Source organism: Crinia signifera, chromosome 5, assembly GCF_055691185.1.
Source record: "Crinia signifera chromosome 5, ASM5569118v1, whole genome shotgun sequence".
Taxonomy (NCBI): Eukaryota; Metazoa; Chordata; class Amphibia; order Anura; family Myobatrachidae; genus Crinia; species Crinia signifera.
This window is the reverse complement of record NC_139221.1, coordinates 192,119,326-192,143,180: the sequence shown is the minus strand read 5'-3', so window position 1 is coordinate 192,143,180 and position 23,855 is coordinate 192,119,326. Positions and strand designations below refer to the sequence as shown.

At 43.5% G+C, this 23,855-nt stretch overlaps 1 protein-coding gene across 5 annotated transcripts in view; it reads right to left on the bottom strand.

Annotated features, from left to right (window-relative positions):
• Positions 1–23,855, bottom strand: part of LOC146080744 (terminal nucleotidyltransferase 4A-like) — a 226,005-nt gene that overhangs the window by 168,342 nt on the left and 33,808 nt on the right. For 4 of the 5 annotated variants that reach the window (XM_083188358.1, XM_083188357.1, XM_083188359.1 and 1 more), the window contains exons 3-4: positions 8,554–8,677; positions 7,261–7,307 (exon numbers count right to left, since the gene is read on the bottom strand). The exons of the other annotated variant lie outside the window; for it this stretch is intronic. In XM_083188358.1, coding sequence (XP_083044484.1) covers positions 7,261–7,307; positions 8,554–8,677 — 171 coding nt within the window. The remainder of the gene's footprint in view (positions 1–7,260; positions 7,308–8,553; positions 8,678–23,855) is intronic. 5 annotated transcript variants of the gene reach the window in all.

The window sequence follows — 23,855 nt, the reverse complement described above, 5'->3', positions numbered from 1 at the left end:
TTATCCTTCAATACCACATACAAGTGGGGTGGAAGCCATCAAAAAGATTCTAACTGAAGACACTACAGTCACATCAAAAATTAGCAAGTTTATTTTGGACAGTATTCGTTATATCCTTACCCACAACTATTTTGAATTTGGAGGAAAGTTCTATCGCCAAACCCATGGAACCGCTATGGGCACAAAATTTGCACCATCTTATGCAAATCTGGTGATGGCCGTGTGGGAGGAGCAGCTTATTTATCAGTCCGAATTTTACTCAAAAATAGGATTCTATCAGCGTTACATTGATGACCTACTATTGATCTGGCAGGGTGACCCATCAGAAAATCGACAGCTTCATGGCTCATTTACATAACAATTTGTTTGGCTTCAAATTTACATTCAAGATGAATAAAGAAACCATGGATTTCCTCGACCTGGTATTAATGGGCATACCGGGACAAAAGATCACCACTAAAACCTATTTTAAAGGAGGTCGATGCGAATAGCTTTATTCCACAAACAAGCTGCCATCTACAAAGATGGAAGGAAGATGTCCCATACACCCAATTCCTTCGCTTGAGAAAAAACTGCAGTAGTGACGCTGATTTTTGGAGTCAGTCTGAAACCCTTGAGAAAAGATTCCTCGAACGAGGATATAACCCTTTAAAACTAAAAGAAGCACAATGTAAAGCTTACAATCGGGAGAGAGAAGACCTGATAAGTAACACACGAAGCAAGAAAAACCTTTGACAACAAGGTCAGACCCTTTGTTACACAGTTTAACAGAGAAAACATCCAAGTTAAAAAAAGTGTTGGAAAAACATTGGGATATCCTATTAAAAGACCCAATACTGGGACCCACCCTCCCTAGTAAACCGCTGGTGACATTCCGAAGAGCTACTAACCTAAAAAGCATCCTGGCTCCGAGCAAACTCAGGGATATAGCTCCCAAACCTCCGGAGAATCAGATCTTTCTAAGCACACTCAATCGCTGCATACCTTGTAATAAATGCATTTATTGTAGATACATGGACAAAAAGTCGTTTAGCCACAAAACAAGTATGCATAAAAACTACAAATTGAATGCCAGCTGTACGTGCACAACTACCTATGTAGTCTACAAAATTGTCTGTGGATGTGGCCTTGTGTATATAGGTAAAACCAAAAGGCCATTAAAAATTTGCATACAAGAGCATATGCGGAATATTAAAAATAAATTCATGTTGCATAGTCTCTCAAGACATTTCCTGGATAAGCACGATTCTAAAATAGAAAAAAAGATAATTTCAGTTTCACAATAATTGAATACATCAAAATAGATCCAAGAGGTGGGGACCGAGAACTTAAACTGGCCAAACAGGAAAGCTACTGGATCTATGTGTTAGATTCGTTGATCCCAAAAGGACTCAACGAGAACATAGATATAGTCTCATTTTTGTAAAGTATTGTGATAAACACCTCAAAAAATTAACTATGTCCTTAGAATTGCCCAACAATGTTTAAAAACTAATAACATTCCCAGTTCTCTTTCTTATTCTTATTTTTGTCGGTTCCTCTTATACCGTGATATATATCGAATGACAATAAGGAACTTATCCTGAGTCATTTGTACAGCGTGTAATATTATAATATTTTAATATTGTATATTGAAATATTGTACAGTGGTAACACTAGGTCCTAATTTGTACATTCCAAAGATACGGCTCAACTGGTGTATCCACACATAATAATAAATTCCTACCAAGGAAATCCAAGGGATAAGATATTTACCCCATCACACATTCTTATTATACTACCCTATATCAGGGGACCATTTAATAAAATAAAAAGAAATTTATAAGAAGAACCCACTTATAATCACATATATTAGACACAAAATAATTAGATTAACAATTAAGACAATCTATAAGATTGACACATTACAGTTAGGAACACTTATTAGGTATTCATCATTTAAGCTGGGAATTGCAGGGAAGCAATTATTAGACACACACATTAACTTGCTGACATATTGCATATTAAAAATATAGAAACTATTTAGCGCTACCATATAGTCTGTTGTATAGTTTATATATTTTATTGTTGATTAATTAGACCCATGATGCACGCTATCTAATTATGTAGTATATAATTGTGATATTGGGGTCTGCACTGGGAACTATAAAGTAGGGAATTGCGGGGAAGCATTTAGATATACACATGCATTATTCACTCACATTCCACCTTGGGAACTTTATATTAGAGAACAACGGGGAAGTAATTAACCATGCGCACATGGTAAACCCTTATTATAGACTGATACATAGGAGGTGATCACCTATACTATTAATTACCACCTGAGGACTGGTTACTATTAGCGATCTAAGCAAACAAACTGATGTCATGCGGATATCGCGCTACTACAGCGAAAAACGGGGACGGAGTTTGAGCTGCGCCCGACCATATCCGCCTTGAACAGGAAGTGGACAGGTGGAATGCACACGAGCTGGCGTGCGTTCCACCACTTTGAGAACAGCGTTATGAACATAATTACATATATATTTTATATATTTAGCGATTGGGCAATGTAACTGGAATCGATCTACTAGCCCATAATAATTATCCCTTGAAAAAACAGACCATTAGCTGATAAACGATACTAATTAAAACCGGAAGTCAATCTGGGTGTATTTCCCTATATATAGACTTCAGTGCTCACTAGGCAAGTACTACCAGCCAGTGAAGGAGCTCCTGAGAAATTGCTACATTGTGGTGAGTCTGTATCTTTGGAATCTTTGTGGTTACTTTGTTTAGTAACATCCTGTAATATACTTTAATGCAGTGTTTATGAGCCTATATGCACATTTTGAAATGATGTAAAAGTATAAACAAATGCATTAATTTGAATCTAACTTATGTAAATATCCCCAAAAAATTGGCGATTTTAATCACATTACCTTTCTTTGTATTTGAGCATATTTCAAATGATGTAAAAGTGCAAGCAATGACTTTGAAAAAATTAATCTTTAAAATTACATTGTCCCCCTCCCCCTAAAAAAGTCTATGGTCTAAGGTGAATTACCAACACAACCAATCCATTTCCTTAGGAGATTTTTTGCGAAATCAAGTGTTTCCATTTATCCGATTTCCCACTGGTGAAAAATTATTTCTACGTTGACACGGTATGTTTATTATTAATCCACCCCCTCTATTTTGAATAGTGGCTTATATTCCCATGCTAATTTGGTAATATATATATATATATATATATATATATATATATATATATATATATATAAAATTATTTTCTAGATTGAGTTCTTATTCCTGACAATCGTTGTTTTTTATCCATATAAGGCTGGTGGAGCCTTTACCTATCTTACCCACCCTATCGGTACGTAATTAATTACCTACCCCCCCCCCCCCCCCTTTTTTTATGGAAATTATTTACAATGATTTAATTGTTATATAGGAATGAAGTAATCCCATAATTAAGGGCCACATTCATTGATACTCGATCAAAAAAAGAACTCTGCACGTCAATGCACCTTATATTCGGTATGTTTTAATATTATATGTTTTAAAATTGATTAATTTACATATGTTATCTAGGATCACGTCTAGTGTATCCAGCATCTACCTGATTTCTACTAACCTTACGGAAACCTTCCCCCTGAACCATCTTAATAGGGGTATGTTAAAATTAAAATGAGTTTTTTTGAAGACCAATGATGTTGGACATGGAATAAATTAATCTAATTAAACATTTTCAGACTTAAACATCCTTTATTATCTGCGGATCTACATCCACACTTTGCCATTAAACCCGCTTTGGCCTAAACCCCACACATGGGTATGTAGTCTGGCCTAAACGTCAGCCCCCCTTTTTTCCTATTTTCATCCTCTTGCTTGCTCTTCATACTGTTTTGCCATCAATTGTAATTTTTGGTTATTTTAATGATTTTAGATTTTACCTTGTACGAGTACTAAAAGTTGATCAAACCACATACTTGAAAGACATTTTGGTATGTATCTTAAATTTAAAAGATGTATCTGCCATGTGGATATCGAGATGATGAAATTCATTATTGCTTAGTACACCCTTTTTCCTTTCTGTACCATTTCTAGTTTTTACCCCTGATGAAGTCGTTCTGACGAAACGCGTTGGGTTTCAATAAAGAACTTTTTATACCTTGAACAGATTGGCACGTCTCATTCGGGAAAGGGACAAATATCAACTGTCACTACACAAATTGTATCAGTATTATATATTGTATTTGAAGTAACTAGGTGGTACACCATTCAGCGCTCTCCGATAAACCCCCCCCCCTTCAAAATCTCTTGTCCGACTCCCACTAACAGGGGAGTCTTATCGGAGTAGCAGCAGATTACTGTCAGCGCAATACGAGGTCCAAAGTGTGTATGTATGTGTATATATAAAAAATAATAATAATAATAATAATAATAATAATAATAATAATAATAATAATAATAATAATACAACAGGGGGAGCTACAGCCCAGGAGATGTGTCTCACTAAAGTAGCCTAACTCCAATATGCAGAATCAGGGCAAGGGACCCCTGACACATCAGACAGGTAAGCTCTTGTCCGAGTCACTGACAGGTACCAGTTAATAGTAAGAGTGAAGCAGAGCTCACCTGCAGTGCCTTCAGGCAGGAAAGCCCTCTCATGTAAAGCAGCCGCTACTTTCATGCACAGAACAGGGAGGCTTCAGCAGGCAGGCATCTCCAAACACCAGCCCCACATAGCCCGATGTCTGATGGCAAGGAGGGTGCCAGAGCCAAATGCCGGGTCGAGGGGGTCGCGAGGAATGACCGGCACTTCAGAGGGCTTGCATGCGGTGGATGAGGAGGCCCATGCATTCCCGACAGACGGCTACCTTGCATCTGAGGCTCAGTCCAGGCCACCCCCGCCAACCAGAAGGCAGAGGAGCGCAGCGGGTCTGGCAGTCCCACAGACCGGCGGCACAGGAGCGATGATGCTTACCAAGCACCGGAGGTGTCCACCACGTGGGATGAGAACAAATCCAGTCTCTGGCTTGTGCAGGGAAGACAGGCCACAACCTGTAGAGAGGTAGGATACGCTTCGAGCTCTAAAATTAAGTCCACACCCACGTGGACACTGGGGGAATGACGTGGATAGTGGAGATATGATCCTTTATGTATTAGCACAGCTCCATCTACGTAAATTACGTAATTTGCGTTATTTACGTAATTTGCGTAAATTACGTCGTTTACGTAGCCAGCATAGTGGTGTATTGGTATTCTCAATACACCACTACGCAAAATACGTAATGGGTGCAGTGCCAATACATAAGTACCAAGAAATGTATAGTTCTTAATTGGGTACATACAATCCACACACACACACACACACACCCCCATACTCCCAAGGCATTTATCCACCCTCTGCAGAATATCTTTCTTCACTTTTGAGGATAGATCCAGAAAGGGTAAAGCTTACCCTAGTCACAAAGTCTAGTTCCAGTTTAGATGCAGCTTTATAATTCAGAGTCTTTTTTTTTTACATCCATTTCAATCATTAAGCATATTCTAGTATAGATTGTGCGAAAGTACAAGCTGGGTAACATACACAATTACAAACATACAAAACTTTGATATTACAAGTAATAACAAAAATGTATTCGATAAAAAGGAAAAAAAAAAAAAGTCAGTATAATTCAGAGACTTAGTAAAATGTATATAAAAGGCCACTTCCATGAGCTCCAAATTTAACATCCTTTCATCTTCAACCACTTCTCCTGACTCAGAACTAGACACTACTGTAACTACAGATACATAAGGGATACATCAATCACAGAGCTACTTCAGTGTGGAGAGCACCGGCTTTTGCTTTTAGGGTAAAGGCATCCTCCATGACTGTAGCATGACGCAGCTGCTTTCCCAGGTGAAAAAAAAAAAGAAATAAAATAGGACTTACATTTTTCACTGCAGCCTGCCAAGACAGGGCTTCCGACAGCTGAGGGGCTGGCAGCCAGAACCCAGAAGCACTGTAGGAGCCGCAGAGGCCATGTAGAATGCACAGCAGCGTCGCCGGAAGTGTCCAAACAAGCTGGAGAACTTGTCGGGCACATTTTTAGACACCCTCTTCGTTCTACTACACTCACTTTTTCTTCCTCTGCCGCCGCCCCCCCCGTTATGAAGGGTACCTGGGACCCACATATTGTTTTCACTGAGTGATCACTACCCCTGTCAACAAAAAAATATAAGGGTACTTGTGTTTTATCTGGGCGCACGATTTTTTTTATCGGGTCAGAAAAATCTGGTCGATCACATGCGACCAAATCGCATGCGATGGACCCAATTTTTACATTGGATCCAATCTTAAATGGTCCCCGAGACCCGATTTGCCCCCCAGACCCCATTTTTTATTGTATACCCACTCTGTTCATACCCCCACTATCCACGTGGGCATGGAGTTGATTTTATATAGTGTGGCGAGCCCCTCGAAATACATGTTAAGTAATCTGCGTCGCTGCGCTCACCACACTATATAAAAATCAACTCCATGCCCACTTGGATAGTGGGGGTATGAACAGGGTGGGTATACAATAAAAAAAAAAAAAATGGGGTCTGGGGGATCCAATGTAAAAATCAGGTCCATCGCGCGATGGACCCGATTTTTCCGAAAAAAATAATTGGGTCCATCGCATCTGATTGTATGCCTTAGGTTAAGGCATACAATCAAAACAATCGGGCGCCACCTCATGGGTGGGTTGGAACAGCTACTATTTTGTAAATGTTGACAGTTACATTCAACACTTACATAACTTATTAACCAAGGTTTAAAGCCAGGCACTTCAACTAGTTATAGGAATATATCCTCCACGTTACATAACACATGAGCTCAGCAAGACTCTTATGCCAAGCAGCTTTGGTTAGCCTTTCCATTACAATGTATCTTATTTGCATAACCGTTAATAGTACTCAAAAGCATAATGCTACGTTACAGTGTCTTACTGGAAAAAACAACAACAATCACTGCATTTTGGATAAAGGACACAACCTGTGTCACAGAATATATGCATATTTTAATTCAGCAAAAACTACTTGTCTTATACGGTCTTGAGAAATAAAAAAAAAAAAAAAAAAAAAAAAAGTCACATGCAAATATGCCTGCATCAAGTCATGCCAAGGTGTGAATAAAAGTGCTGTTTACCACAAGAGGATAATGTATGTTGACACCTTTGTATGCTATAAATATAAAGGGGGGGGGGCGCAAACCACCATAGGAGCATAATATTTTCATCTCACCTTGTCGGTAGATAAAGGCCAGTACTGAAGCTTCCAAAAATTTGAACCTAAAAATAACAAATTCACCATGGGTCCATGAAAACTTCCAGAATGCATGTATTAAAGTATTTAAAGATAGTGTTTCCCAAATGTGGTCCTTAAACCACCACAACAGTCCTTGCTTAGATATAGGTGACTAAAACATGTTACAGTCTAAAATTATATTTTCAATCTTGACAGTTTGCCATATTTTCAAACCAACAATTTTCCAGCTTCTCAGTTTAAATGGTTGATTGGAATGAAAATCCAGTAATGTCTGGGAACAAATTGCAACCAGCCAGTCTTGAGGCCCTCATACACTATGCGATTTGGGCTTGATTTCAGCAGAGAAGTCGGCCCAAATCTCATGTGTATGACATCTGTCCCGATATCCTGTGGACATTGGATCAGAGCTGGAGCTTATACGTGCTGCACGTGATTTACATCCATCAGTGGCACATCATGGGTGCTTTTTGGCACCCGCAATGTATCCAATTTGAGGGGACGCAGAGAGCCAGGTGAATTTAAAATACATAAAAAAAAAAAAAAAAAAGGGATTCTATAATTTTGTAATAAATAGGTGGCCGCTGATTGGCTGCCCATTCATTTGTATGACGTTTTTGGTATTGTCCTGCGGCCCAGCTCTCGGCATCCCCCCGCCTGCAGCTCCTTGGAAGTTGCATGCGATTTTGCACACAAAAAAAAAAAAAGTCACATTAACTGCCAAATCGTATGTGAGCCCTCCTGAGGAGCTGTCAGGGAAAAATCAGGTCCGACTTGTCCGTAGGACAAGTCGATCTTTATAGTGTGGATCCAGTTTTTAATTAGTACTGGAGTCAGTATGATTATACTATCTGTTCAGGGAATGGAGCCTGGACTGTTGGGTACTACTGCTTTAAAAACCAATCCTTCATTGCAGAAAATTATATACAGTAAACACACTTCTGTTCACCGATAGATCATGATCTGACAAAGACGAAGTTTAGCAGTCAAAACATTGGCACTATTATGTGTGAGTAATAAACTACCTCTGAAATGTCCTTTGTTAGTGCACCTATTCTTCCATTTGGATATATATGGATCCATAACCTGTGAATTGGGAAGAACCCCAGGTAGCAGCAATAAGAATACTAGTGTATGCCAACCTACCTGCAAATAAATGAATATACACACACACACACAGAGAGAGATTGCATACAATTTTGCCCAGACCATCTGAATCCATAAATGCAGTATTTGGTCTCAAATGGTAAACTTTGTAAAGTGTGTACTCACATCAGCTGAGGGCCACAGATCCTTTATGACCGTTTCAATTCTTTTTACTACGTCTCTTCTCATTGAAGCTTCTTCCGGTCTTGGAGACATGAAGTCAAAAAAATCCAAGATTTCTTCGTGCAGACTTAAAACAAAGAAATAAATAGTAAAAAAGTAGTGCCAATTAATGTGACACAAAAGCCCTAGAGTTTCAGCATTCCAAACCCCCCCCCCCATGTTTTGCACATCTGATAGATTATTCTATGGTGTTACCTAAACCATGTAACAATACATTGAGGTAGATTCAATTCTTGTGTTGCGAATAGTACAGGGAGAGCACTCCCAAATCTATTCTCATTTCTGGTTGCATCTCTCCTGAACTAGGGCGGTGATGCAGTTTTGTGCCCTAGCACAGCATCACGGTAGACACTTCAGTAGGAACACTCTAGTACTCGCGAATAAACATAAAAGCATACAGATGGAGCAGGTCCCGCCATCCCCCGCCAGCGCCATATCCCCTTCCGATGGCGCTTCCATCCGCTCCCCCGCCGGCTTGTCGGCGGTAACCCGGTGTCCCTTCCGCCTGCCCGCATCCCCCCCCCTAACCCTGTCAGTCTCCCTGAGGCGGAGACTGACAGGGATTCCGTCGCCCCGACGGAGACGCGCGTGTCTGTGATGGATGGCGAGGCTGCTGGTGGATCGCCAGCGGGGACGTTCTGGCGATCCGCCAGCCAGGATGTAGCCTGCCCCATCTGTATCTGTTATGAATTAGGCTCTAGCAGCCCTCTCCCGGTGCAATTTACAGTGCAGAGAATTGAATAGACACCATTGGGTCATCATAGGAGGAGATCAATCTTTACATAGCATTGCACAATCATTTAAATATATACTTAGTAAGAGGAATATGTATCCAGATTGCTGACAAGGTCTAGGTCGACAAGCAGAAAAGGGCAAAAGGCTTTCCATGATGGTCTTTCAAATTTTGTTAACATTGATCGCGAAAAAAAAAACACAAAAAAAAAAACACACACACGCACGCACAGGTATTGCACTGCAGACACCCAACCCCAATTAACTGCCCTGCCTCCATTCCCACAAGATTGGATCTTCTGCAATTTCTTAATGGAATTCTCCATTCTTCTGTCGATAATATCCTTAAAAGGGACACACCATCCTCCAAAAAGGTATAGTAGTTTCACATTAATTCAGCAACATCGACTTAAGGTACAACACACCAGTTCAGGATATGTTCATCCCTAAAAGGATATATGTATTCTACCATGGACAGTTTTCCATGCTTCTTATCAAAGTTCCGCCATTCCACTGAGATTAACTCCATCGCTTAATGAATAGGAAAAACTCAACTTTCAGGATCTATTTTCAGATAAAATGGTCTTTACTTTGAAAGCTCTCCGTATCTTGTTTTACAACATTATGCAAAGATCAGTGAAAGGAACAAAGGGGAACCCCACCTTTAGTGGTACATTAGAAGAATGTAGAGGTGTAAAAAGGGGGCCATACACTTCAGCAATGTATGGCCATTCGATCAAATGCAAACCATCCAGGACCTTCCCGGACAGCAGGATCACACTGTGCATGGCCTGGCGTACAATTCTTACTGCACTGGCATTTGCAACCCACTACCACAAGGCTTCAATAAGTAAACTATTGAGGATCCCACTGGTACTTATGCCTAACCCACAACCAGCCAGAGCAGAGTGAAGTATATCAACGGCCATACCCAGTACCATAACTAGAAGTTTCTATTAAAAAAAAAAAAAAAAAAAAAAAAAAAACACACCCAGGACATTTTTTTTTTTTTACGTATTAATGTACAATGAAATTAACAGATATAAGCAATTCAGGCTCGCAGGCCTATGTTCAGTGAGGTATAAAGAGATGTACATTGGCATATGTAACGTTGTAGTTAAGCTTCAAAAACTTTTCTAACCATTATAATATCCAAACCATGGAGATGACAAAGTCTTAAGAGGCGCGAGCCATGCTGTGGTCGTGGTCTGTATCGCCAGCGTTTGGCTTTCGGCCTTGAGAGGCCTCGCTACCTCTTTCATCGATTAACTCTTACCTATGTATTATTCATGGGAAGGAATGTCAAACAAAACTAATGTTTGTCCAAACCGCGGACAAACTAGCGTGGGCAATATTGCCTACTCCGGATCTGTCCATGGATGGATCGACCACCGAATTGAAGTCTCCTCCAATAATGAGGTTCTGGCTGCCCCAAGGTGGTAGGGCATTTCCCTCACACCAGGCCAGTTATCTCCTCCAAATGTGGTGATAATGGGAGGCCGCGACCAGTTTTCTGGCTTGGGTCATGGTTGTTATGACCGAGAAATCCAAACCCTTGCACCTCAGGATCTGCCGCTCAACCTCCAGGCCTTTAAACGAAGCCGAGGTAAGTCCTGGTAACCGTACGGCCCTTAAAGAAGGTCTTCTGATGGGCAGATGCCAAGGGTCTTCCACCAGCATGGCCTGAAGATCCCCGAACCAGGCTCGCCAAGGCCAATCTGGTGCCACCAGGATTGCCTCTGCTCCTTGGTGTCTTATTCTTTTTAACACTTTCGCCAGTAGTGGTAACGGGGGAAAGAGATATACCAGCTGGTATTCCCAAGGCCAAGTTAGTGCAACCACTGCCTCCGCACAAGGATCCCTTGTCTGAGAGCAGTACCTGGTTACCTTGTGGTTTCTTCGAGAGGCCATGAGGTCTATCTGTGGAGTCCCCCACAGATCCGCAATGGCAGTGAACACCTCCTGGTGTAAGTCCCATTCCCGGGGATGAAGGTCGTGGCGGCTGAGAAAATCTGCCTCCCAGTTGTCCACTCCCGGTATAAATATGGCGGACAATGCCAGAACGTTTTGCTCCGCCCAAGAGATGATCCTGGCAGCTTCTCTCATGCACGGCATGCTCCTTGTTCCACCCTGCCTGTTTATGTAGGCAACTGTGGTCGCATTGTCGGACTGCACCTGCACAGCCCTGCCCTGGAGCAGAGGAGCAGCCTTCAACAGGGCGTAGTAAACCGCCTTCAATTCCAGCCTGTTGATATGGAGCTTGGATTCCAACAGGGACCATCTGCCCTGAAGATGGACACCCTGAACCAAGGCCCCCCATCCTCTCAGGCTGGCATCCGTGGTCAACAGAAGCCAATCCTGGATTTGAAAGGAACGGCCGGCCAGTAGATTTGTCGACTCCAACCACCATTGGAGCGACAGCCTTGTGGTTGCAGAGAGTGTTATTAGCTTGCACATCTGGCTGGGGGACCCCAACCACTTAGTCAGAATATCCAGCTGGAATGTCCTTGAGGGAAATTTGGCATACTATATGGCCTCGAAGGAGGCCACCATCTTGCCCATCAGCCTCAAGCAGAGGTGAACCGACACCTGTGGGCCCACCAACACCTCTACCACCAGTTGCTGGATTGCAGCCACCTTCTCCGGTGGAAGGAATACCTTCAGTTCTGCTGTGTCCAGGATCATGCCCAGCAACAGCATCCTTTGACTTGGGACCAGGGATGATTTCCTCAGGTTCAAAATCCACCCGTGGTCCGAGAGGATGATCCTGGTCAGCTGAATAGCACAGCAACAGGCTCCTGCCGACCCTGCCTTGATCAGCAGGTCATCGAGGTACGGGATGACATTCACCCGATGCTGCCGTAGAAGGGACGTCCTCTCCGCCATGATCTTCGTGAAGATGCGGAGCCGTGGACAGGCCGAAGGGCAACGCCCGGAACTGATAATGTTCCCTTCCCAGCGCAAACCTCAGAAACATTTGGTGTGGGGGCCAAATGGGGACATGTAGATAGGCATCCTTGAAGTCTATGGAAGCCAGGAACTCCCCTGGCTCGATGACCGAATGGAGGGACTCCATTCTGAATTTGAACACCCGCAGGTACGGGTTCAAATCCTTCAGGTTCAGAATGGGCCTCACTGACCCATCTGGCTTGGGCACCAGGAAGAGGTTAAAGTAGTAACCCTGCCCCTGCACTGGAACCGGCAGGATTACCCTGGACTGGATCAGTCCCTGGATTGCCCCTTGTAGGAGAATCCGGTCCTCCGCTGCTGCGGGGAAGGCCGACTTAAAGAACCTTCTGGGAGGCGGTCTGTCGAACTCCAGCCTGTAGCCCTACGAAATAGAGTCCTGGCCCAGGAATCTAGGCACGCGGCATCCCACACCTGGCTGAAGTACGACAGACGACCCCCCACCTCGAGAGGATCCCGTGGTGGGGAGATCCCGTCATGCTGACAGCTCGGAGGCAGCTGCAGTGGCAGCACGGTCCTGTGTGCCAGAGGGGTTAGGTTTCCTTAACTTACCCCGTCCAACTCTGTTAGCATTGGACGCACGTCTGGCCCTGGAGCGGAACCGAGTTCCGCGAAAGGACTACTGGGTAGGCAAGGTAAATAGATGTTTTGGCGCAGGAGGGGCTGATGGAAGAAAAGTGGACTTACCAGCCATAGCCTTGGAGATCCACTCATGGAGCTCACTCCCAAAAAGCCTCTCCCCTGAGAAGGGGATACTCTCCACACTGCGTTTGGAGTCCACGTCCGCCACCCACTGTCGCAGCCACAGGGCCCTCGGGCTGAGACCGCCATTGCAGAGTTGCAGGCATTTATGGCCCCCAATTCCTTCTGGGCCTCGCATAGGACCTTTGCCGTGTCCTGAATTTGACGCAGATTTTCACCTATCTGCACCATCGACATGTCCCAGCAAACCTTCCTGGATCTGGGTGGACCACGTGTGAATGGCCTTAGCCATCCAACAACTGGCCAGTACGGGACGCTGAGAGGCCCCACTAGCCGTATACATCGAATTGAGAGTGGTCTCCAGTCTCCCGTCCTTAAGGGTGGAAACACCCGGGACCGGTAGTAACACCTTTTTAGAAAGGCATGAAACTGAGGAGTCCACAATGGGAGGCTCCTCCCACAATTTTCTTCCTGCAGGTTCAAAAGGGTACGCATTTGCAAACCTCTTTGTGAGCTGGAACATCTTCTCTGGGTTTTTCCAGGCGTTTTTGAAAACACCCTCTAGTTCCGCCTGCTCTGGGAAACACACAGACTGCTTTTTCTGTGTCATAAAGAAAGAGAGTCACCCTCCGTGACTTCCTCCAGAGGGAGCTCTAAGACCTCCCTAATAGCTCTGATAAGAGGTTCAGGGCCATGTACTGTTCTTGTACAGGCTCCTGATCCTGCAACTCCTCCCCCTCATCAAGGATATCATCCTCATCTGTATCAGGGGCCACAGCCGAGAAGGGCCTTTTCTGAGGCTGGCTAGACTGGCTGGGAAAAGGAGTGATATTTCCACCCTAGCTGACAGGATGGATAAATCCTTCTGCACCCTCTGAGTCTGCTGTGTATTAGCAGCTAGCTGGGATGAGACGGAGTCTAACAGCGTTTTAATGCTGCTGGCCCATTATCTCCCTGTGACACCCCACTATATTGTGGGGGCACACCACTAGCCAGAGGGGTAGTCCCACTAGGCTGTGGAGACATACAGGGTTCACACGTAACCTGTGACTGAGGCAGGGATAAACTTGGTGCTCAGTTTCTTCACCATTGTGAAGCTGGACACTCAGCCACACAACACACACTCACACTGATTTGTAAGTGTTCTTTGGCTATGTGTTAAAGACTAATATCTTAACTAGCCAGTGTGGGGTAAACAGAGCTACTAAGGAATCCAGGGCACCCTGTAACCTGAGCTCACAGATTGGAGAGAGCTGGTTCACAGTAAAACACAGTATTTCTTCAGAAAAACAGTGTGGCAAACACGATGTAAGTGTTAATTAGTGCTATAACTTGCTGTCTCTGCAGGCAGAAAGATCCCAGATCCACCCCACCGATGAGGAGCTGTAATGGCTACCTCAGCATGCAGGAAGCAGGAAGTCTTGCCCAGCAGAACCTGGTCCCACTCTGAGCTAAGCACCGGCCCCAAAATGGAGCTGGTGCTTTTAGCATTAAAAAGCTGGCATTTTTAGGCTTATCTGTGCTTTATGCAAAAACCAGACATGCCATAGCCCTAGTGGTCCAGTGGCTATCTGTACCTGCCAGCAAATATATAAAAGATGGGGGCTTCGCGCGGTACCTGCGGGAGGTCCGCCGCTACTGCCACCGCCATCTTGCCGCACATAAAGTCGGGGTACCCCGACCAGTACTCACCACTTGAAGTCTTCAGACCCTGCCAGGGGTGTGCGGCAGCTGGGAGGTCTGTTTGCCCCAGCGCAATGCTGTGCGGTGACAGAAACCTCTCTCAGGACAAAGTCCTGCAGCAGGGCAGCTCTGCGCCTAAAGAGGCCGGTGACTGACCCTTCCCCTGGCACCCTCGAAGCAGGACTGCTGCCTAGGTCTAAAAGCAGCGCCCCAAAATAACAAACTAAAACAAAATGTTGAAAAATCTCTGGAGCTCCCAGAAGTGCAGCCTCTCCTGAGGCACATTTTTCTAAACTGACTAGTGGAGGGAGGATAGAGGGGAGGAGCCAGTGCACCCACACTGAAAGATCTTATGTGCCTGTCTCTCCTCCGGAGGATCTCTATCCCCATAGTATTGAACCCCAGTATTCCATGATGGATGGATAAATAAATAAACAGAATATATATATATATATATATATATATATATATATATATATATATATATATATATATATATATATATATATATATATATATATATATATATATATATATACACATATACACACTCTCTATCTATATATATCTATATCTATATCACTTACCCCCTCAGAGAAAGGATGGATCCGGCACACAGTAGTATAGGTAAAAAAAAAAGAGGTTTATTAAGAGTGCAACATTGCACTAAGTGACAGCTGCTGCCCTGACAGCCGTTTCAAATGCTGGGTGCAGTTTTCATCAGAGGTCTCTGATGAAAACTGCACCCAGCAGTTCAAACGGCTGTCAGGTCAGCAGCTGTCACTTAGTGCAACGTTGCACTCTTAATAAACCTTTTTTTTTCACCTATACTGTACTACCGTGTGCCAGATCCATCCTTTCTCTGAGGGGGTAAGTGTCTCTTATTGCTCTATTATGTTCCTGGCACCGTATTTTTATTGAAGACACGAGTGCCAACCCGAATATAATAATACATACACGTTTGTTCGGGTAGTTCAGAGTTATAGTCTCAGTTTTATTAGAATACTTCAGATGACTGAGGCAGTGTACAGTTGATTCAGGTCACTGGGTATGCTCATTATATAGGTATACAGTATTGTATTCACTTATATTTGATGGAGCTTTATAATCCCCTAGTGACCAAATCATATTACTTTTTTAATATTGAAACACTAACGCCTGTAGCATAATATTATTGTCTTGGATAAATGGCAGCAGAGCTCCATTGCCCTCTTCTGGTCAGAGGATCCAATTAGCCAAGTAGTAGGACACTGTACTTAATACTATTTAGGCAAAAAATGTGTTTAGAGAATGGTTTGGATACTCTGGAAACTCAGATCAGAGAAAGGAGCTATCCTTTTCTTTGGTGTAGAGGCTGCAGGCACACTGAGAAGTATAAGAAAAATAGACAAACACACCACCTTACTTCAGAAGGGCATTTCCAGGCTTTTGTGGTGTCGCCACCCGATGCAATGCAGCTACAGAACTGCCCTCTGCGCCATTGTGGCTATGTACTATCGGCGACCGCAAATCCTCAACGTGGCTGCAGTGCAGTTTTTGGGTAGCTACAGCTAAATAAGCATGCAAACAGGACTCTGGAAAGGACACTCTAAAAAAGGTACCAAGTATACATGGGCAGGAATCTAGACAAAGTCAGCAACGATATGGGCAACGCCGGAAACCTGTTATGCAAGTGTGATAGAGCCTCTTTATATGAGCATCAAATCATAACAATGGCATCCTGGCAGTCAACTATTTTCTCAGAGAGAAAGATGCCAGTTTGATTACTTCAACGTACAGTTATTTAGGGCCAGATGTATCAAGCTTAAAAAAAGTGGTAACATTTTCATACCCCCACTATCCACGTCAGCGTTAAGTTGATTTTATATAGTGTGGCGAGCGCAGCGAGCCACAAGCATGGAGAGCGCAGCGAGCCCCGCGAGGGGACGCACATTACTTCACAGGTACTACCCGTCCGCTCGCCACACTATATAAAATCAACTCCACACTGACGTGGATAGTGGGGGTATGAAAAGGTCCGAGGATGCGTACCGCTGCGCTCGCCACGCTTCGGGTTGGCGTTCATCGTGGGGTAGCATTAACAATGGGGGGGCATTTGACATACAAATTACCCATCAGGGTGGGTATACAATAAAAAAAAAAAAGAAGGGGTACATTGGCCCATTTAACATTGTTCCCTATGTAAAACCGGGTCCATCGCATTGGTCGCATTGTATGCCATTATAAATGGCATACAATGGACCTGGGGCCTTATTTTGGTTCATTCTTTCTGACAAAATCCTTCTTAGATGGGCAAAACCATGTGCACTGCAGGTGGGGCAGATGTAACATGTGCAGAGAGAATTAGATTTGGGTGGGGTTTTACTTCAAAGTGAGATCTATATTGCAGTGTAAAAATAAAGCAGTCAGTATTTACCCTGCACAGAAACAAAATTACTCACCCAAATCTAATTCTCTCTGCATATGTTACATCTGCCCCCCCCTGCAGTGCACATGGTTTTGTCCATCTAAGAAGGATTTTGTCAGAAAGAATAAACCAAAATAAGGCCCCTGATTTTACATAGGAATTTAACATTGAGTACAATGCATTCAATGTTAAATCGCGTCGGTCGCATCGCATGCCATTATAATGGCATGCGATGGACCCGATTTTTTAATTGTCGGAAAAAGGCTAAAAAAGCCCAAAATTGCGTCGGTCGGGTCCATCGCATACCTTAACTTTAGGTATGCGATGACCCACGACGGGCGCCGTGCTAGGAAACAAGTACCCTTTTTTCAAACACAGCCTGTAACATGGCAGTTAGCAGGTGATTGGCTGGACGTTTCTCTCTCCTTATCACCCTTGCATTTATCTCTTGTTAAGGCTTAATACATCTGCCCCTTAGTCTTTGATGAGAAATTTTACCTACAGACCCGGGGTACAGCTATGGGCAGTATGCATGCCCCAACCTGTACCTTAGATGGTGGTAAAAGAGAGTGACCAATGTACCAGCCATGTAAATGGCTGGTATCGGTACATAGATGGTGCGTTAATTATTTAGGAGGGAGCTGGTGAATTGCTAAAGGAATTTATTGAAAAATTAAATATTAACGCCCTGAACGTAAAACTCAGTATTGGAGATTATCAGGAAGATGGTAACATTTCTGGGGAAACGTGACCTCAAATATGTATAGGAAAGTAACAGTATTCTACATGCCAAAAGTTCACATCTCCCTTCAACTATACAAGGAGTTCCCAAAGGAGAGTTTCTTCGCACTATAAGAAACTGCTCAGACAAAGAACATTTTTAAATGTGAGCAAAAGAACTTACGGAGAGATTTAACACAAGAGGCTACAGTCAGAATGATAAAGGGATATAGAACAGCAAACAATCAAGTATGAGATATGATGCAAAAGGATGATCAAATAGGTTTTTTCAGCACATTCTGTAACGAAGGGAAGTATATACAGAATATCCTCCAAAAAAACATTGTTCTGACAGATCGTGCACTCACCAAAATCCTGGGAATTTGAGTTAAGACCAGCTGGAGGAAATCTCCAAATCTGAAAGATCACCTGGTAACAGTCACTTTGAATGAAAGTGTGGAAACTGTAGCACCTGTAAACATACTGTATTCTACAAACCAAAGAAATTGATAGGTTTGGTAAAACTCAAATATGGATTTCATTAACTGTAAAATTGCAGAAATCATATACGTCTCGTATGTTCATGTGATATGAAATACATGGGGCTAACTAGTAGACATGAGAATACGAGTGATGGAACACATCATGCAGGAAAAGGATCAAATAGGATTTTAATAACTACCGGTATATCGTTTTCTCCGGAGTCCATATAGTATATTGGTGATTCGTCAGAATCACTGGGTGCACTGGCTCCTCCTCTCTATTCCTCCCCACAAGCCAGTTTAAGAAAATGTGCCCTCAAGAAAGGGTGCTCACTGAAGCTCCAGAGTTTCTTCAGTTTTATTACTTTGTTATTTTGGGTCTGCTGTTTGGGCTCAAACAGCATTCCTACATCGTGGGAAACCTATAGGGCGAAACGAGTTAGTTGACCAGTATTGGACACTTGTGCAGCTGCATTGAGGATTCTGTACATTGCCTTATATATTGCACCACCTGACACCCGATTTGTCAATCAGCAAAATCAGGACATTCAATCCGATTCATCTAAAGCTGGCCATACATCAGAAAGATCGATCTTAAGATCGATTGCACTCATGATTGTATACAATTTCCCTTGAAATCCCGGAAGTCCTTGGTGGTTTTTGGACACACAATCTACTCACAATCCATCTGCTGTATGATTGTGTACACAAGATGTGCACACAATCCATCTGCTGCATGATTGTATGATTGTGTACAATATCTTTCTGATGTATGGCCACCTTCATTGAGTCTACGCTGTGAAGTGCAGTCCACTTGATTGCAGAGGGGAAAGCTACATCCAACACGGGTGAGATCCCTCTCCGTCACTTAATCCATCTACGTATCCTCTACACGGCTGGCACCTGACTCTCATCTCAGGTCCATACACGGCGGGTGAGAGACGCCGTAATTCAAACAACTGCAGAACGGGTGCGGCTTGCTTCTACATTGGACGGGACAATCTCTGAATATCCAGGTACATTTACATCTGGTGTGGATTCCTGCTGTGGGTGCCGTTGTCCTGAAACACAGCGGTAACTAGCGGGACTGAAACGATATTCCAAAAAAATCCACCTATACTGGCAAGTACTTTTTGGTATTTAATTAACATTGGATTGACAGTCAAAGTGCACCCAGAATCATCCAATTCTTTTTTTAAAGAAATAGTGACATTCACTCCATTGTTTGTCTTTTAGGACCTTCGCTAGTAATGGAATCAGTGGGAATACATACACCAGGTCGTAGCACTAGGGTGTTGTCAGTGCATGCACCGCCTCCGCTTGAGGATCCCTGGTCCTGGAGCAATACTGGGCCAACTTCTTGTTGAGTCCCGACGCCATCAGTTCTATCTGTGGGCGTCCCCACCGATCCACAATGCGTCTCCATTCGCCCGGGTGAAGGTTGTGACGACTCAGGAAGTCAGCCTTCCAATTGTCCACCCCGGGAATGAAAATGGCCGACAGCACGTCAAATGAATACTCTACCCAACTGAGGAACTTGGTGACCTCTCAGGCAGGATCTACTCCTCGTGATTCCCTGGCGATTTATAGAAGCCACTGTAGTCACATTGTCCGACTGGACCTTTAAAGCCTGATCTTTCAGCAGAAGTGCAGCTTGCAGGAGAGCATAAAATATCCTTGGAGGCTGGCGTCCGTAGAATCCAAAAACAAGGCCTCCTCCGACCTGGCTTTTATAAAAGTTGGTCGTCCAGATAGGGTATGATGTTTATCCCCCTCTTTCTGAGTAAGGCCATCATCTCCACCATCACATTGAAAATTTTTTAAGTAATTCATTATGGGAACAAATATGAACAAGCTACTTATTGGATAAATTGAGTTATTATAAAAAAATTCTACTGTAGAGAAGGACTTGGGGTCATCATAGATGAAAAATTGGGTAAAAGCGCACACTGTTCAAGTGCAGCAGTAAAGGCAAACCAGACACTGGCATGCATTAAAAAGGGGTATGGATTCAAGGGATGCCACAAGGCTCTTTACAAGGCATTGGTGAGACCACACTTGGAATATTGTGTTCAGTTCTGGGCACCGCACATTAAAAAAATGACATTCATTAATTGGAACAGGTACAGAGAAGGGCAACTAAGCTAGTAAAAAGGTCTCGCTCGAATCACTAGAATACAAAGATAAGTTAACCAGGCTGAATATGTTTTCACTGGAGAAAAACGGAGGTTGAGAGGTGATATGAGAAGTATGTTCAAATACAGGATTGGGAATCATATGGAACTGACTTGTTCACTAACAGGCCTATACTTAGGACACGCAGGCATGTACTGAGGCTCGAGGAAAAGACATTCCATACTGAATTAAGAAGAGGATTCTTCACCATTAGAGCAGTCAAATTCTGGAACTCATTACCGGTGGGGGCGATTACAGAAACTACGGTTAATGAATTTAAATCAAAACTGGATGCATTTTTGGCCACTAAGGGAATCCTATAGATATGACTTACTCAAGTCAGTAGTTACAAATTAGATAGGTTGAACTCGGACCAACGTCTTTTTTCAGCCTTAATTACTATGTTACCTTCGTGAATATGCAGGGGGCAGTGGACAGACCAAAGCGGAGGTCTGAAATTGATAATGCTCCTCCAGAATGGCAAACCGTAGGTACGCCTGATGTGGGGCCCATATTAGGATGTGTAGGTAGGCGTCCTTCACATGGAAGGATGCTAGGAATTCTCTCCTCTAGTCCTGCTATGATAGCTCGAAGGGATTCCATACGGAACGTAGTCAGTTAGGAATGGGTTGAGGGACTTTTAAGTTTAGAATTGGACATAACGAACCGTTCAGTTTCGGTACTACAACTAAGTTGGAGTAATAACCATTGCCCCTCTCCTGAGGGGGGACCGGGATAATTACTCAGGACAGAAGTAACTTTTGTATAGCCTGTAACAGAACCTGTTAAGAACGTGTGTGGGGGTTGCTTTGTCAACTCCAGCTTGTAGCCTTGACAAATGAGTCCGTACCCATGGATTGGTACAGGACGCCTCCCTCACCTGAGCGTAGTGTAGTAGACAAGGTCCCACCTCATGTAAGACTTGTGGTGGGTTGGGGCAGTCATACAGAGGGCTTGGATGCGGTAGCTCTAGAGCTGTGATCCTGTAAGGCTGCAGGCCTTATGCAACTGTCAGTGAACTCCTCTGCGCATTGGAGCCACCTCTAGCCTTCTGGCGGAATCTAGTGGCCCAAAAGGACTGCTGCACGGGACTTGAAAAAGGGCCAAAAAGTACAAATAGCCTTAATAGTAGCTTCTACCTTTTTATCAGAGCGGTCCTTTAGAGACTAGGACCCTGGTACCGGTAGTACCACCTTTTTGGACAAGTGTGACAGGGGTTGTGTACACAACAGGGCGCTCCACACACAATTTTCAGCCTTCCAGAGGGGGCAGGAACGTGCCGATACTGCTGCAGTACCGCCCGCACTGGGTATCCTTTGGCCAGGGCGTCAAATTTGTAAAAAAAACTTAACACCACTCATAATGGTGAAAGATAAAGTATAAAACACCAATTTGTATGTGGAGGATTATTTTATCCCCACACTGAGGGATACAAAAATCCTGTATTATGTACACACTCATCACTATACTATGTGTTTGATGTGTCCCATGTCTGTCTGGTGTAAAATTATATATATATAGCACTGGTACTGGCCTAAGCGACCCGTTTGTTTGGTTTAAAACCACATACACAACAAGAGTGTCTGCTAACCACAGACAAGTGCATCCAATAATTTTCACGTAAAAAAGGATCCAATTTGTGGATTGCCCCGTGTGGAGTCAATTTGATCCCACGAGATTACTCGGTGTGTATGCCACTAAATAAAGGCATACAACCTTATATGTGGGCACACACCGTGTATCTGTTACATAAAGATACAAAATCCAGAGACCAGTTAATTATCGGTCTAAAATTTAACAGACGGCAACACGTCAAACAATTAGTTTAACAGACAGTGATAATATCACAATCTATCACTATAGAAAATAACTCAGGCACTTAACTCAGTAACGAGTATATCTGCGGCATACAAGCAGTAACTAGACAAACAACACTTAGCTACGAATTCACCGAGTGATATTTTAATCTTTAACATTTCTTTTTCTCTTTACATCTATATCTTGTTTTAACACTTTCGCTACTTACTAAACAAGGTCTCATATAAGTGATTAAAATTATACAGCATTAATACAGAACGATGACCTGCTAGTAACAAAATTAAAAGTTGCAAAAATTACTATTCAATAAAATATACACCTACTTGTAGGTATGTTTTTATTATTGTGGAATAGGAGTGCGTCCTAAACTAACTGATTCATCTTTTTCTCTCTTACCCCTATTCCCATATATGACTGTATGCCAGTCGACCCCCCACCTCGAGGCTGTCTTGCTTGGGGGACCGCGAGTCAGGCTGAAGGCTTAGAGGAGGTCGAACCAGAGGCACACTCCTGTGTAGCCGGAGCTTGAGCTCTCCTGAATTTCCCTCTACCGCCTCTGGCTGCAGAGGAGGCCCCTCTCACCCTTTGTTTGGGCCTGGAAAGCCAAAAGAACTGCTGCAACGGACCCTTAAAGGGACGTCTGGTCTGGGTGGTTGTTGTCGGAAGAAATGTGGATTACCCCACCGTAGCCTTGGAAATTAGGTCATCTAACTCACTGCCAAACAACTTATCTCCTTGAAAGGAGAGACTTTCCACACTACGCTTGGAATCAGCGTCAGCCACCCACTGGCGTAACCACAGGGACCTGCGTCCGGACACCGCCATGGCTAAGGAGCGGGCGTTAATAGCACCCTCCTTTTGTGCCTCACAAAGTGCCTTAGCGGTGTCTTGTATGAGGTGTCATTTTTCAGCAACCTCTGCTGTGGACATGTCTGCCAACATGCCTTCTTGGATCTGAGTCGACCAAGTGTGAATGTACTTGGTCATCTAGTAACTGGCGAGGACTGGCCTCTGAGATGCCCCGCTGGCCATATAAATGACTTTAAGGGTGGTATCCAACTTTTTATCTGAACTATCTTTCAGAATGGCAGACCCGGGTACTGGGAGTACCACCTTTTTGGATAATCTGGGTACAGAGGCATCCACTACTGGAGGCTCCTCCCACACTTTCCTACTGACCGGGTCAAAAGGAAAAGCGGACTTAAATTTTTTGGACAACTGAAACAGTTTTTCAGGCTTCTTTGAATAGGTCCTCTAAGTCTGACTATTCAGGAAAAAACATCGGATTATACTCACCGATAATTCCTTTTCTTCTTAGAGACCATGGCAGCCTTAACATTGGGATTCCATCCCTCCTCCTCGTAATTAGACAGGTTACTTTTTTCCCAGGGACCTCCCCTTCCTGTATAAATCCCTGCTCCTCCCATACCCTGGTGTCTTTTCGAGTGTCTCCTTCCATTCCTGGGAAAAAAGAACACAAAAGGGAGGGCAAACCATGGCTGCCATGGTCTCTAAGAAGAAAAGGAATTATCGGTGAGTATAATCCGATGTTTTCTTCT